The sequence below is a fragment of the Bemisia tabaci genome, chromosome 3 (genome assembly GCF_918797505.1).
Source record: "Bemisia tabaci chromosome 3, PGI_BMITA_v3".
NCBI classification, from domain to species: Eukaryota; Metazoa; Arthropoda; class Insecta; order Hemiptera; family Aleyrodidae; genus Bemisia; species Bemisia tabaci.
Window position 1 is genome coordinate 37207710 of NC_092795.1, and position 15957 is coordinate 37223666.

The 15957-nt window shown below is 36.3% G+C and overlaps 1 protein-coding gene and 1 long non-coding RNA gene across 2 annotated transcripts; both read right to left on the minus strand.

Moving 5' to 3' along the window:
* Window positions 1–1213: 1213 nt before the first annotated feature.
* Window positions 1214–8997, minus strand: LOC109032936 (pyruvate dehydrogenase protein X component, mitochondrial). The gene is made up of 6 exons (XM_019045287.2): window positions 8643–8997; window positions 7817–7998; window positions 6682–6841; window positions 5814–5995; window positions 5199–5355; window positions 1214–4532 (listed from the first exon to the last, which is right to left on the minus strand). Exons 1-6 carry the CDS (start codon window positions 8761–8763, stop codon window positions 3211–3213), a joined length of 2124 nt encoding a protein of 707 aa, XP_018900832.2. The 5' UTR covers window positions 8764–8997; the 3' UTR covers window positions 1214–3210.
* Window positions 8998–10501: 1504 nt separating this feature from the next.
* On the minus strand, window positions 10502–12921 carry LOC140224159 (uncharacterized). Its single transcript, XR_011899412.1, has 2 exons — window positions 12502–12921; window positions 10502–11121 (listed from the first exon to the last, which is right to left on the minus strand). It is a non-coding gene; the product is annotated as an uncharacterized lncRNA (long non-coding RNA).
* Between the last annotated feature and the right edge of the window lie 3036 nt (window positions 12922–15957).

Sequence of the window (15957 nt, forward strand, 5' to 3'; positions counted from 1 at the left end):
ATTTCGGAAATTTCATCGATCGTGATGAACGGAGCTGACATCTGCAATGCCTTCGTGGGTCTGTTTTGGGCAGATGATCTGCGGAAATTTGCACCATTTGGCGACGCCGCCATGGTGCTAGACGACTGGACTAAATTTCGAAGGTTTCATGTTAAACTCAATCGTTAATACAACATAGAAACCCCTTTGAAAGTAACAACCGCAGCTACGTTAACGTTGTGATTCTGAGAAGCAAAGCGCCTGCAATTTTTTGTTAGGCAACACGGACATCCCACGAACACGAATAGTTGTATCCAGACCTAACCATAGAAACAGCCGCTGCGCCTTCAAGTTTTCCCGCTGATAGTAGCAAAATGTGTCACTCGTTGCATTTGTAGGACGTCGTTACATGAAATGGGGCGGTGTGCGTATTCAATCAAGTTGAAAGCAAGAAATAAGTAAATTTATAATAATAAATGTGTCAAAATGATGGCGACCTCGGATCTCGGGCGGATATTACTCGCCCGACTTGCTCTTCTGAATCTCCTCATTAAATTTACTTGGAAAAATGTAAAAATCCAATGAAAATCGTATCCTGTAAATTGTTTTATGTATTTCGTAAGTGGCAGCGTTGCGAAATGGTGCAATCTGCGGGACTGTTATCGGCAAGAACGAGCGAAATCAGTACTATCGTGATCATCGCTTTTTGCAGGGTGACATGGATTTGCGGTTTTCATGGATTTAAAAATTCTCTGACCTCTCACATATTTTGAACATAAAAATCCCCGACTTTTCGGTATTTTTTGGCATGATTTCTGATAAAATTCTAATCGCAAACACCACTGAGCACAAAGTATATTGAAAGTGAAAAATGCAATGCTTTGACTGGAGGAGAGAATTTCTGCTGCAAAATGTGGTAACTTTTCCCAACTTGTCAAGGTTGCGCAAAATTTCTTAAATGGAGAAATTTTCTCTAAAACGGGTGTCATTGTAGAGAAAGAGCACTGTACATAAATTACGACTAGGTTTTTTCTCTTAATTTATGTTTAGGTCATGTCTTTTTTATAACTCAAGTACATTCAAGTGTTTCCAACTTTTTATCTGAAACACGTGTAATTGGAAAAATAGAAAATGAGATGGAAAAAAACAAAAAACAAAAAATAATAACCTGTGAAACATGGCATTACTACCACAAAATAAGCTGTTAGACGTAAAAAAGTAATATACTGATCAGTAAAAATCAAAATTATTTTATTAACAATAACATTATAACAACTGTAACATTGACCATGGAAAGAATGAAACTAAAAATAAATATAGAGATTGGCAAAGAATCCTATCGCAAATGAGACAGCATTCATTGGGCAAGTTTGTATGTAAGTGAGTATTAAAGAATTTCCCCATTTTTAACTCTTAGCCTCAATCATGTAACAGGAGCTTCCACATGAATTCTTGAGTTTAAAGCTTATCATAGGAGAATGCATTGTAAATTTACTTCCTGCACATCTGAGTTCCACAACGAATAACATTAAGAGACCTTAAGTTTTTATTCATTGATAAAGCTGAAAAGTCTAAAGCCGAAAGACAGACTGCATAAAAAACCATCAATTTTACTTCATCTTACTTTCATTCCAACCACATAATGCATTTTGCCATTGACCGGGTTTGGTTTGAACAGCTTGCACCTTTATGCACCACTTAATTAAATTATAAAAACAAGGACTTCAGCAGTCAAGATCAAAGACTAAAAACTAAAGAAGCACAAGTGCCTTAACACAAATTAACTTTGCTGGAAAGCTGGTTTTAAACAATGTTTCACTTAGGAAAAGACAGGCAAAATGGAGCAAATACAATATTTCTAACTTTCATAGGTACAAAAAATAATATGTAGGCCTCAAACAGATGTTTCTTTTAAATATTAAAGTCTTCATTCGGACTGGAGCCAGCTCTGATGGTGTACACTTTATTTTTTATATTTGATATCAAATTCCTGCCTACATCTCATAAAAGCTGCCAACGAATTTACAATGATTTTCTATTCATTCAGAATCAAGCAAAAGAAAGATAATAGAAAATTTAATATCATAAAAAGGAATGACATTTGCCTTTTACGCCCCAGAGTAAGGCTTTGAGCTATTAATATCAACACACATTTTTAGACATCAGAGTAGGATAAAAATGTCAGTCATTCATGGATTTTTGTCTTTCATTTTTGATCCTACACCTTGTACAAGACATTCATACATATTGAGATTAACATAATGCTGCATGGATAATGCTGAAAATAATGCAAAGTTCTCATCAATAACTTTTATCCATACAGAGCAAGCTTTCTTGAAAACATCAAGATATAAGTTTGAAGGATGTAACAATGGCTGGATATTAGTGCCTTACATACTGTCTTAATGATCCAAAATGCATTTTTCAAGCACTTATTACAAAGCAAAATGACCAATTGATGTTAAGGCATGATAAACATATCAACTAACCAACCGTACTTAAGTATGTAATATTTTAGTGTGTTGCCACTATTGTAAAGGTTGTAAACAACAGTACCACTGTTTTTAAAAAGATAAAAAAAAGAAAATAACTTTTTGTTACATCAGTAACAAGAAAATAAAAGAATGCTATTTAAAAGTTCAGAGCTTCATTTAAAATTATTAGAACATTAAATGATGCAAACTTGATCTAATGTCAGTTCATTACCCTATAGGCAGTGACAGGGACTTCTAATAACGTTATAACTCGATAAAATGAATGATTCAGAGCTTATGTTTGATCCTTAAATTGCGCTTGTTTCATTGAACAACATGGAAAATAAGAGTTCAATGACAAAAAAAAAAAAAAAAAAAAAAAAAAAAAAGGACATGATGAATTGAATTGACTTTGAAAAATGAAAATCCCTGAAAACTATAAAAGCCTGTCGACGTTACTGATTGACTAAGTCGCTCAGTATTTGGAAAGAGAAAACATTTTTTTTTTTGAAAACATGTATGTAGTCTTTCTTTGACAAGATTGACAGATCTTGGCAAAAGTGATGAAAAAAATTGAGAAGACAAGAAAATACAATTGAGAAGAAATAGCCTAGGTACAGTGTCCTAATAATAGAAGTTTTCTGTTATTAGAGCAACACAGATTCATTACTTTTCACTGGGACAATTGTTTGCTTTCATAAAGCAATTTGAAGATTGACTTTTTTGAGTTACAAACAAGAAATCAACAAGAGGTAACTCACACTTGAGAGGAGAATCTCAGTTCTTCCGAATCTCCTAACAGAAGTCTTGGATTCTCTAAATAAAGTTGTACAATTTCTAAAAACATGGCAGCATCAGGCTCACTAATTGCTCGAGCATCGTACGATAATTGGGATGCCATTTTGGTGAATGGTTTACCGTCTAGATTGATCAGTGACCTGCCACCTCCAACTGCCAAAATACCACACTGGGGTGGATTGATAATAGCACTAAACTCTGATATTCCAAACATACCTAAGTTAGAGATTGTAAAACTACCACCCTGGAATTCATGAAGTTGTAACTTGCCTTTTCTGGCTTTACCTGCAAGTTCCCGAACTTCTGCTGATATTTCAGTTATTGATTTAGTGTCAGCTGACTTAACAATTGGAGTAATTAGTCCATTCTCTGTGGCAACTGCAACTGAGATGTCAATTCCTGGTGCAGAGACAATTTCGTCTTTCACGTACAAACAGTTTGCTACAGGGTATTGCTTCAAAGCTAGGGCGACAGCTTTAATAACAAAATCATTGACAGAAACACTGATGCCTGATGCCTTGAGCTCTTTGCGTATTGACAAAATCTGATCAACTTCAGAATCGATTATACTATAGGCATGGGGAATTTGTGTTTTGGACTCTGTCAAGCGCTTTGCAATGGTGCGTCTCATTGAAGAAACTTCGATGTCAGTGTAACCAGACCTTGGTTTTGATGCAAAAGCAGGACTTGGTTTAGCTGCCTCCTTTGGCTCAGCTTTTGCTCTAGCCACAGGCAGAGGTACTGGTTTTGGCGGTTTGGGCTGAAGTTTATTATCCTCTACATACTTCAGGACATCAGATTTCAACAATTTACCACCTCGGCCAGTTGTTGGAACTTGCTTAGCATCTATCTGGTACAGGTTCAGCAAACGATGAGCTGCTGGGCCATACTCATGGGGCTCATGTTTTACTGGTTCAGGAGCTGCAGGAGGTGCAGAAGTTGCAGGAGCTGTAAAAGTTGTAGGAGCTGCTGGTGAGGGAGCAGCAGCAACAGGCGCAGGAGCGGGAATTCCAGGAATCATTACATCTTTCCAGTCGGCACCTTCTGGAACAATAAGAGCTATTAGTGCTCCTACTTGGACATTTTGGTTGGCTGGTTGGAGAATTTTGGCGAGGATACCCTCCTCTTCAGTTTCAAAGGACATTACAGCTTTGTCAGTTTGAATTTCACACAGAACATCGCCAGGAGCAATCGTGTCTCCCTCTTTCTTGAGCCAGTTGACTATTAATCCTTCAGTCATTGTAGGCGACAAAGACGGCATGTTCACCTCCAATCCTGGAACTGTAAAATATCTAAGTGAGACCATATTTTTATTTTATAAATTTACGAGCACCCGTCCTAGACGAGACTAGAAAAATATGAGGAAAGTCAAAGACTCAGTGTGATCATCATTATTGGTCAGTCCAGACCCCTGCATGTACAGATGTACGCTTTTAGAGTTATTTAAGAAAGATTCAAGCGTAACAATCATCGAAATAATTGAACAAAATAAATCAAATCAGGGACATCTCAAGCAGTGCACAACTCTCTAAGCCACTATATAACTTACGACTTCAGCACTGGAACGTGTGGTGCATTATTTTGCCATTTCTGCGAATGACGGTATTTGCCAGTTTGTTGGGTCTTCTAGAGCCCATTTGTAAAAATGAAAAAAGACGTGTCTGATAGTTTCAATTAAAAGAATTTTGGGTCATACTCCGACTAAAATCTTGGTGGGATCAAAACTAAGAGGCCTCCACATGTGAGAAAAAAGAAATTTCCAATTTTGGAATATCCAGTTCTTGGTGAATTTCCTGCTTTTTTCAGAGATTTTCTAATGAGTCTGAGTACCTATTTACCAGTTTTTTTTCAGGTCTCAGGGACCTTGAGGAACACCAGAAAATTTTTGGAAAGCTTTAAATCAACTAGATGACATGTGATGATAAAATTATAAGGAAAAAAAATTACCACTTCCTCCTGAAGGAGGTGTTCCTTGAGCAGCCACTGGAGCAGCTGCGGGTGCTGATGCTCCGCCCGACACTGATACATTTTGCCAGTCTTCACCCTCCGCCACCATAATTGCAATGAGAGTTCCTACTTTTACATCCTTTGTGTTTTCAGGTACCTGGTAATAGAAGAGTAATCATCATTATTGGTCAGTTAATACTAAATGGGATGAGGATTATCATTGACCTAGCAGATCTGGGGATATGCAATTTACAAATGGGAGTTTTAAAGTGATGCTACAAAAGGAAAAAGACCCTGAGTAGAATGTGATTGAATAAGCACCAGAAAAATAACAACTTGTCCGCAGAGAGGCTGTTGCAAGTTAAAAGATCGAATACAAAAACATTCAGAAGAAAAGAACATTTTGATTTAGTTAAAACCTAATTTTCAACCAAAAAAAGGAAAGCAAAAATGAGTTTTAGGTTTCTTAACTAGTAGGTTTAGATCAACCAGGGTCCTTTTTTATTCAGTTATCATTTATTCTTCTACTTTTAATTAGAATTCTTCAGTTTTTTCACTGAATGCTTTGTTCTGTGTTAAAATTATACAAAATTTCGAATGAATAACTTGAATTACCAAAATTTTAGCTAAAATTCCTTCTTCTTCAGTTTCAAAGGACATGACTGCTTTATCTGTTTGGATTTCACACAGCACATCACCAGGTGCGACCGGATCACCCTCTTTTTTCACCCATTTCACGATTGTTCCTTCAGTCATGGTTGGCGAGAGTGAAGGCATGTTGATTGATTGACCGCTCACTGAAAACATACCAACAATCAATTACCACAATATAAAAGTGCATAATAAACTCCTCTCATTTATACTCATACTCAGTATTTCTTCTCAAGATAAGTAATGAAATATCATAGTAGGAAAAAAAAGCGCATAAGTGCAGAATCAGGCTGTATACATTCTGTCAAACTTTTAATATTAATCAATGTAAGTTTTTCATTTTAAACTGGTTTAAGAGAAAATACTGTTTACCCAGAGCAAACCTCCTCCCCTCATATCTAGAACAATGCAAGGGGGAGGGCAGCATGATGAAAAAGTTTAGTGACAGGGGGAAATTTCTGGAAATTAAAATAAAATTTCAAAAGAAAAAGTGATCATTTTGCACGTGTGCACTTGATGTGCAGAACAATTAATGTAGGATTTAACTGAAAGGGTGTAAGAAGAGGAGGCAAGCAGCACTTTACTGAGACTAAGTAAGAAACATTCATGTTTCTTTTAAATGTTAAGATCAGCGTCAACTTACAATATTATCTAGCTCTACAGCATCATATTTTTGGGTTAATTTGTGAATAAAATTTAAAGAAGTATATATTTGCTTCTTAGCGTAGAACAGGAGATTCCTCAAGTCCATTGTTTGTATTTTTGATGGAAACCAGATCCATCATCACTTGAAAAAAAAGTACTAACAAAAAGAACCGTCAAAATTCCTTACCTCCACCACTACTTGCTTCAGGAGAAGGAGCAGAGGCTGATCCGGCAGCCGTAGAGCTGGGCCCTTCGCTTTCAGATTCCACTGATTGCCAATCCTCACCTTCATTGACCATTAATGCAATTAAAGTACCAACTTTGATGTCCTTAGAGTTTTCTGGCAACTGTAAAGTAGAAAAGAGAATAGTAAAACTACTTAAAAATGGGTACCTCTTGTATTGTGATTATTCAAAATTTTCAAGGACTTTCATGATTCTACTAAGTTTTGTAATTCCAAAAATTAAGTATTAATTTACCATGAATTAGATTCTTATGGACAGAAATAGTAGGATTAATCCTTACATTCCCATTTAAATATTCAAGCCTTTCTGTATATTTTAAATGAAATCATGACTATGCTTTGCTTACATCTTGCATACCTGCACTGCGTTAAAAAGAAAGAAACCAAGCCACATTAGCTAGGTGTAAGTCGGCAATCACATAACTCGGTTTGCGACGTCGCAGACTTCCTGTCATGCTTGATTTTATAAACGGAAAACTACTCAACAGCAATTCTTTAAAACTGCCGTGATTTTTCTTCTCTGTGCAAAAAAAATTCTGCAAAAACTTCAAGGAATGATGTCAGTTTGTTCTCCTTTAAAAAATAACATAGAGGCAGAGATTTTCAGACCCCGCAAAAAAGTTATGTGATTGCTGACTTACACTGTCGTAGGTATTGCCAAATTTAATTGGGCAGTTTAATTTTTACATGAAAACGGTTGTGCAGATTTTCGTGGAGATTTCAGTGAATTTTCTCCATAGTGCGAAGCGAATTCCTTAAAATTTTCAGAGGAATCCACACAAACATTCACTGGTAAAAGATTAAGTTTCCCAGTTAAATTTGCCGATAGCTGATGTGGCTTGGTTCCTTTCTGTTAAACGCGGTCCACTTCTTTGACGCTTCCTGGGTTGGTGGAAATCTGTTCAAAACTGGAGGAGGAAATAAAAATGCTTTTTCGGAAAAATAGTAGATACCTGATCATTTTTTAACAGAATTGCCTAAAATTTCCATACTGTCTCGGAGAGAATTACAGGTTTCGAGACCTTAACTCAATAGCAAAATCAGTTCTTTACTTCTAAAGAATACTCAATGGACTCACCAAAATCTTTGCAAGTATACCCTCTTCTTCTGTCTCAAAAGACATGACAGCTTTGTCAGTTTGAATCTCGCATAAGACATCTCCAGGAGCGACAGTGTCACCTTCCTTTTTCAGCCACTTGACAATGGTTCCCTCTGTCATTGTAGGTGACAAGGATGGCATGTTGATCGGCTGACCTTTCACTGTAAACATGGATAAATGTTTAGATATAAAGTTTTAGCGATGCACGGATTGAGCGAGAGGACAGGTACTAGTTTCCTTGGCAATAGGTACTGTAAGGACTTAGGAAAAATTAACTTTGGCTAACTCAGGGGAAAAATAAGTGAGTATTACCTAATGATAAATTAAATCAATAGATTCTAACCAATTAATTTATTACATAAGTGATGTCAAAAAAGCTCATTTAAAAGTCGCTTGAATTTGACAGTCACAAAACATCTTCTGTTCGTTTCACTCTGTGAAATCTGTAAGTAATAAGGTAGGTAATCTTTTCATCTTTGATTTAGTTTATGTTAAAGAAGCCTAAATAATACGGGCTAGGAAAGTCCACTGAGGCAAAATATTCAATGTCACGGAAACAAACATTCACTGCAACTGTCTAGTCATAATCAGTTCGTAATTGTTTGGATGATAAAACTTGTTCTTGTTAAGTTTCTAAAAGATAAATATGGTCATCAAAGAAGGTGCCCAGGGGACAGAAATATGAAAAGCCGACATTGCTGCCAGTAGGGATGAAATAATGATGATGACAGGTCATACCATGAGATTTGAATGAAAGCATGATGCAAATCGTGGAGAAACAAGTCATAAAGTGGAGTTGACTTACCGTTCAAAAATACTGACGTGTGAAAGCATAACTTCTGTCTATGTTTAACTAAACTTGACTGATTCGAAAATGTGTTAAAACACTTCGGAATATAATTTAGAAGTCTTAACCTTCCAGCCATCCTGGTCAAATATTTTACTTCAAGTGTCAACAGTTCATGCACAAACTTCACTCATGTGTCCTTCTTCGACCTTCAGGCGGACCAACGTTGAACGTGATGTTCACACTGCTGGAAAATCAACAAGAATGTTTACCGGAGAAGCTCATCTAAGAAAATTAATGTTTCGGTCAGGAGTTTGCGAAAAACGACACAAATTCGGCAAAATGAGGAACTTAACGACTAAATCAACACGATGGGGGAAACTAACCTAAAAGTTTGTTGTCAAGTTGGTATCGAAAGAACGATTACATCGAAAGTTGAATCGAAAGTTCGAAATCGATAAGACGAGCTACATCATTGGCTGTTCAAATTTTAGGGCGGGAATCAGAGAGGCGGCAAGAATTTCCGTTTCCGTTTATTCGTTTCCGTTTATCCGTTTCCGTTCATCCGCGGCTGCCGTTCATTGCTGTGCCTTTTACAAGGAAGAACTCTGAAGAACACGGAAGAACTCGTTTGAAAATACTGTAGTACCTATTCCCAGGTAAGAGGTACTGTTCTTACCTCCGAACTACTATTTTCACGTACTGCCTAATTGTTGTCACCTAAAATCTAACCTTTTCTCTTCCTTTTTTAAGAAGTTAAGTTTTAACTCGAGGTTTTGTACCCATTTTGGACTACTTGTAAAATGTATTAAAGTACTTCAGTAGTAGCCGTGTTTTTAATCTGTGAAATCTTACAAGATTTTTTTCTGCTAAAAATATTTCTCGTTAATAATACAGTACCTACTCTCTCCCTACAACGAATCGGCAAGGAACCGGGCGATTCCTTCGCAAAAGAGAGATTTTCGTTATAATGAGTGTCGTCATAACGAGAAAATCGATCAAGGGACCGGGCGATTCCTTCGCAAAAGAGAGATTTTTGTTATAATGAGTGTCGTAATAGCAATAGAATACTGTATCTTATAAAAAATACCTAAGTACAGTATTAATTTAACATGAATCACTAAATACAAAAAGGGCACATGTCCAGAAAACCAAATTGTTCAGGAGACACAATAAACAGTTTTTTGTGTCTCCTGAACAATTTGGTTTTCTGAACATGTGCCCTTTTTGTATTTAGTGATTCACATATGAAATTGATAAAGGCGGAAAACTTGGAACACAACAATTATTGACGTTGATGATATAGTTCCTACGTTTATCATCGATCACCGACCCTTCGTGTTTGAAGATGTTGATTTTTTGCCTGTAACGTAAGGCGGTATTTTTGAGGCACTTTTGTCCAAAAGTCAATAATTTTTTACAGTAATTTTTCGTTTTGATTATGAAAACCGAGCAAAACTCCTCTCAATTTTATAATATGCATGATAGTTTCTTAGACTCTTGTTCTCTTTGCGCATGACAAGGAAGTTTTTTTTCTTTTAAAATTTATATTTTACTTAGATACGAAACCGCCTTCATTTTCTCGCACAGAATATAATTCTAGCAATACTGCCAAAATTAAATTTTGAAAAAAACCAGAGTCCTCACCAAATACGTCTTTTTATAAGACATAGAAAATCTGTCCAATGAGAACGGTATATTTATTGCTGCACTTAAAAATGTGTGATCTTAATTGGCGCGGCAGCACCCTTGCTAAATTAGGGTGAAATGAAAATACCTATAAACGTATAATTTTTTTGAAATTTTAAAATGTTGCTGAGCCATTTTTTTCTTTCATAGGAATATATTTCCGATTTGTGAAAATTAAGAATCCGATGTGCTGATAACAATAATTTTTATTTTCATAATATATACATAAATCTTTTGACCCAAATAGCTAGCCTATTATCAGCTTTTGGGGGAAATATTTACACAAATTTACAAAACAGTACAAAGAACAATTGAAACAGAATTATAATTTTCGTCGTAAAAATCACTTGGTGATCGTTCAAATGGCACTTTTTTGTTACCTTCATCTGCACTTGCACCGATTTTAATTTTCTCTCGTTTGTCAGTCACCTACCGACGTATGCGGAGTGCCTCCTAAGTATGGGACGTTAAAATTGAGGCATTGTGATCATGCATACCATACGAATGGTGAAGTTGTTATTGCAATAGTTACAGCCACGGTTTTAAAAGGCGGAGTCCATCAGTGGATGTGAAGACAAGGAAATGTGGATTTTTTTTTTCTTTTTTCTAATTTCTTACGCATACCCAATGGATCTTTTGCGAGGGGCGACATGAGTGGCCACCACAACAGGCGTTAGGGATACCGCGGGCACATGGTGCTCCCTCACACCCTTCGACTTGCAGGGCAACCATGGAAATGGCAACCATAGCCAGGAAGAAAAATACGAGGAGCTTCTTGTACATGCTTAGGCTTTTTTTCGGCTTCTACCTTTAACAAAAATAAACAATAGATAAGCATCCGTGAAGAGATGGAGAGATGCCAGCTTCCGGAGGATCTCTACCAAAACAGATTCCTGTGAAGAGTAGGCGTCGCAGAGCGCCCTACTAGCGCGCCGTAAAAGCGGCTTATACATACATAAGCAACACAAAATCGTTTCTGTTTTTAAATTAGATTTTAAATTCCCTTAAGCCTGCAAAAAAAATGCAAACTAGTTGGAGCTATTAAGATTATGGCAAAAAAAATTCGCAAAGGCGGTATACTAACACTACTACAGGCGGTGCGCGCCAAAAGTGAATGCAACTAACCCATTCCATACGATTCATCGGGCTTGTTCTTTGAAAATATCGTAGCTGTACATCAAAATTAGTTTTATTAAACGAAAAAAAATTAAAACGAAGGACGAGTCATTAAATTAAGTTGTTTGATCAGATACCTCATTTTCTTGCGTATTCGGGGGTCGGCAACGTTGTAATACATTTAAGCCATGCAATTCGCGGAAAATTAGCAATGTCGTTCTAAAAATCAGTAATGGTTCACTTCATCAACACGATAGGCACCGCTAGAATTAAGTTCAGGTGTTAGAGAAACAATCAAAGCTTCAGTTTATAACGCATGCGATGGATACTAAGTTACTTTCATCAAAACGCCTGGATGCAACTATTCGGGCTCCACGGATACCCGTGTTGCATACGCACGGAAGCGAAGGCGTTTTGACTTCGAATACTACTCGCCTCACCAGCGGCGCTCAGTGGAGCGAGTCAATGAGAGGAGTCATACAAAATGCGGCAACACTAAAAGCTCATATCGATATCAACATGGAATGTAGAGGCTTTAGAGGGGTATCATTGATTTTCTAGTATAATTTCCTCCTCAGGAAATAGAACATAATCGGAGTTTTTAAAAAATTGCAATGGAATTGAGGATTTTCCAACTTCATTCCCAGCAATATCTTGATTAGCCTCGTAATTTTCCTGGTCTCCTATGCTACTTTACTTTTTTTACTGTGTATCGCAGCAATATTTTAGATTTCGTTTAGCTTAATTTTTTACGATAATACTTTACTGAGATCCTATGCACGGTTTACGTGTCCATTCATGAAGATATGTTACTAAAGCGGCTGGAGTATACAAACTACATGATCAAATTTAATTTTAAAAAAATTAATTAAAAGTAAAAAAAAATGTAGGCAATTACAAACAACTTCAATTTTTAAATTTTACGTGAAAAGCCTCGTGAAAACCGTCAATCCTCATTCCTATAATATTTTATGTATTTACAAAATGCGCACGTCAAAAATCAAGGTTGTAAACACAAATGCATAGCAAACAATTGTCGAGCAAGAAGGACACAAGAAACTAAAATACTTACGGCAGATTAGCAAGGCAGCAGCGAGGTAACTGAGACGTTTAAGCTCTCAAGATGGATACAAATAGTATTTATACAAGGGCCTCTGCGCAGATCAGGGGAATCCCAAAAGATGGAATTTATTCTCACGGCGGATAATCTGGCGAAAAGTGTAGTTGTAGGGCGTTAGGATAAAAATACCTCAGTACCTAGTTATCGATATGAGCCTCACAAATGGTGTATACATATGAAGCTGAGAGTTCAAACTATATTGTAGATAGAAGTTTTATCGCTTAGCGTTGCTCGGCTGGTAACGCGATGTGCAATTAATTACAAAATTAAGGCAAATAACAAGGAAAAAGTCAGAAAACGGAATGGGTAGATACTGCAACCTGTTGGGAAGTACGCGTATCGCTGATTGTTGATAGACACAACCGCTGAGCTCTTGTCGTCTGTTAGCTGACAAAATAGTATCATGTAAGCAAAAACATCACTGGAACAGTCACTTTTGAAGATGGTCTACTTTATTTAAAACGTAAGCGGAGTGATTCGAAGATGCATAGATGGCAGTTCATTGAAATAACAAATCGCGTTTTTGACGATCTGATCGAATTTTTTTAGGATGAACATGTCGTATTATGAATGTGTTCTTTCATTCATCATTATTAAATTACCTGTTGGTTTTTTACGGAGAAAACCGAACTGTTTTTATATGCTGTTATACCGATGCGTATATAAGAGCAATGAATGAGCATTTTAGAGCAAAAATGAAAAATAAAAACAAGTCAGGATAAACTGAAAATATGAACATTTGAAGTTTGCAGTAAAAAATTTGGATTTTAGAGAAAGATTTTCAAAATTTATACCGGACAAGATTGAATTCCAAAATTGTCGGAATAAAAGGAGTGGACGTACTTCCGCGCCATGTATTGATATACTCATAATGATAAATAATGAAGTAAACAACTTGCAAATTTTTCTCTCGGATGTCCTCATTCGTGTAGTAAAAAATAATTACATTAATGAAAAATTATGTGATCCAAGTTTTAAGAAGTCCATACACTTTAAGTGTGATCAAAGTTTCGTCCTCCAAACATTTCATTGTTTCATTTTCTGACACTTGATTTTAATAATCGTGCGATGGATAAAATTGGAAGTATGGTGTAATAAAGTAGGAACTAGTTACCTATATCACTCGTTCCCTCCCCTCATATTGTTTAGAAATCGGCGATTTGTGATGGTGGGAAGACACAGAACATCAAACATTGTTGACTCCGAAGAACACTACATACGTCCTTATCAAGCGCAGCAAACAGTGGGATGTTGCGCCTCACAATTCGCCTTCATTTAAGAAGTAGGCCAAACAACATCCCTCGTGTTCGAATAGTTGTATCAGTGCGTCTAGTAGGCGCTGGTTATCCTCGAAAGGACGACTAACTTATGTCCATTATTTGCATTCTTAGGGAATGACTCGCAGGCAAATTCATGAAAAACAGGTTTCTAGATTATTGTGTGCTTTCACTTGCAATTATGCTTGATCGTGACGGAGGAGACTTATGAGCATAATAGTAAAACTAAAGAGCCTTTGAATGAGCTAATTTTTGGTGGCTCCAAAGATGCATTGAAGTTACGCTCCTGCAACTTGTTGCCTAAACTTGTGGGGTACGTATACTTATTTATATTAAAACGATTTGCTCTGGCTTGCTTCACAGATACTTGATTTTTGGCAAACAGTACCAATGGAAGATCAGACTTACCAAAAAAGAGTAGAAATCATAGCCCAAGCTGTGTCTCTTGTGGTGAGGAACAGCAGACGGGAAGAATTCCGACAGGCGGTATTCGATCGAACACAGGTAGGTTAGAAAAAAATTCAGTATCTACCGAGACAAATGTTTCATATTTACCATTCTTATCGTTCAGCATCTTTTAGTGGTTGGTATGTAATATTTTACTGCATAAAATGATTGCAGGTGTGCCGGTGTAAGCTATCGGAAAGATCTTATGATTGTGCGTGAACAAAAAAATGACGTACACGAGGAGAATTAAGACGCAACCTCAATTTTGAAAAAATTAAAAAAAATTGAAATCGAAAAGAAAATTCCATATTAATGTTTAAAAACTCATATTTGTCCCGAGTTTCATGAATTCTAAGTCGAAAATGAGGTAAAACTGCATTTTAAAATTTGACGAACTTGCTAGAACGTTCGTCAAACTGTTTTGTTTCACAGGGTTCTTTTACAGATCTTACATTTGCTTTCATTCATAGCCACGTGAAACGCATACACCATCTTATTCACCCTTCACTGTGTGAATTAATTTTGAATCACGGATTTTGAGACACAATTTTCCTGAATGGTCTTTTAAAAATAGGGTTCTAAATTTTGGAAAGGGCTCTTTCACCCTCGAACTGCCCCTAAACGAAGCAGTTGCATACGTATATCCTTATGCTTATGTATTTGCATGATTTTTTCATTTGCATGATTTTGCCCTGCTATCATTTCTTTGAATTTTGCCGATTTTTGGGTTTAGAATGATTCTTTAATGTGCGGGGGCTATCGTCCTTTTTTTTTTTGCTAAAAATTCAAAACCTGCCGAGATTTTTTATCTAATCGATGCGATGTATCACATGCCACTTCCACCACGTCACTTGAGCTTGACGAATTACCTTAACCGCCGTCACATGCTCATTTCCCTTTTTTCTACAATAAATTTTATTCATTCAAGATGTTTAGTGACGAAATTGATTTAATATAATTTTACTATCAATCGAATACATTTTGCAGTCCTCAAACTCAGCTGAAGTTCAAGAATTTATACAGAACACGTTACTAGAACGAAAACTTGAGCAGAAAAATAAGAGACCCAGATTGACAGCTCCATCGAGCAAGAACAAGGTAGCAAAAGAAAATAGATTGGACAAACAACAGGACGATAAAGAGAATTTCTTCACGGGGAACCAAATTGCACCATCGCAGTCGAATGCAGATGGCAACCTGGTTCAACAACGTAGAACTTAATTTTAAGATAATAAAATCGCGCCTAATTTTAAGGTAATATAATCAAGCTTTATTTTAATACTTTAGTTTTTCAGCCAAAATGGCTGTGCTATGTTTTTAAACTTTCGTTTTAAATAATTACTCATCACTTATTTGTATACATGCTCAATAAACAATCAATCCTTTGAAAGTTATTTCTTATTACTACTATCTCTGCGATTTCAACCTGAATTACCTATACCCGAACACACACTTTAAACAGTTTAGAAAAGTGCATTTGTTTAATAACTACCTTATCGGGGTTGTGACTGGCGCATTTTTTTCTAAGTGCTTGAAAAACTTAAAAAGTACCCCTCTACCCATAACAGTATAATACCGAGGAGAGTCGAGCATTCAAACATTTATGGACCTATTGATGGCTAAATTTTAAAAATACATAAGTACTTCAAATAAAAGAATGGCTTCGAATAAGTTATTTTTTTTA

Bases quoted from the DNA above. Each gene is read 5' to 3' on its own strand.
- LOC109032936 (XM_019045287.2), bottom strand. From the start codon at position 8,763: ATGGCTGGAAGGTTAAGACTTCTAAATTATATTCCGAAGTGTTTTAAC. The intron at 7,999-8,642 runs GTAAGTCAACTC...CCATGTTTACAG, and splicing joins CACGTCAGTATTTTTGAACG to TGAAAGGTCAGCCGATCAAC. The intron at 5,996-6,681 runs GTAAGGAATTTT...GTATGTTTTCAG, and splicing joins TGAAGCAAGTAGTGGTGGAG to TGAGCGGTCAATCAATCAAC.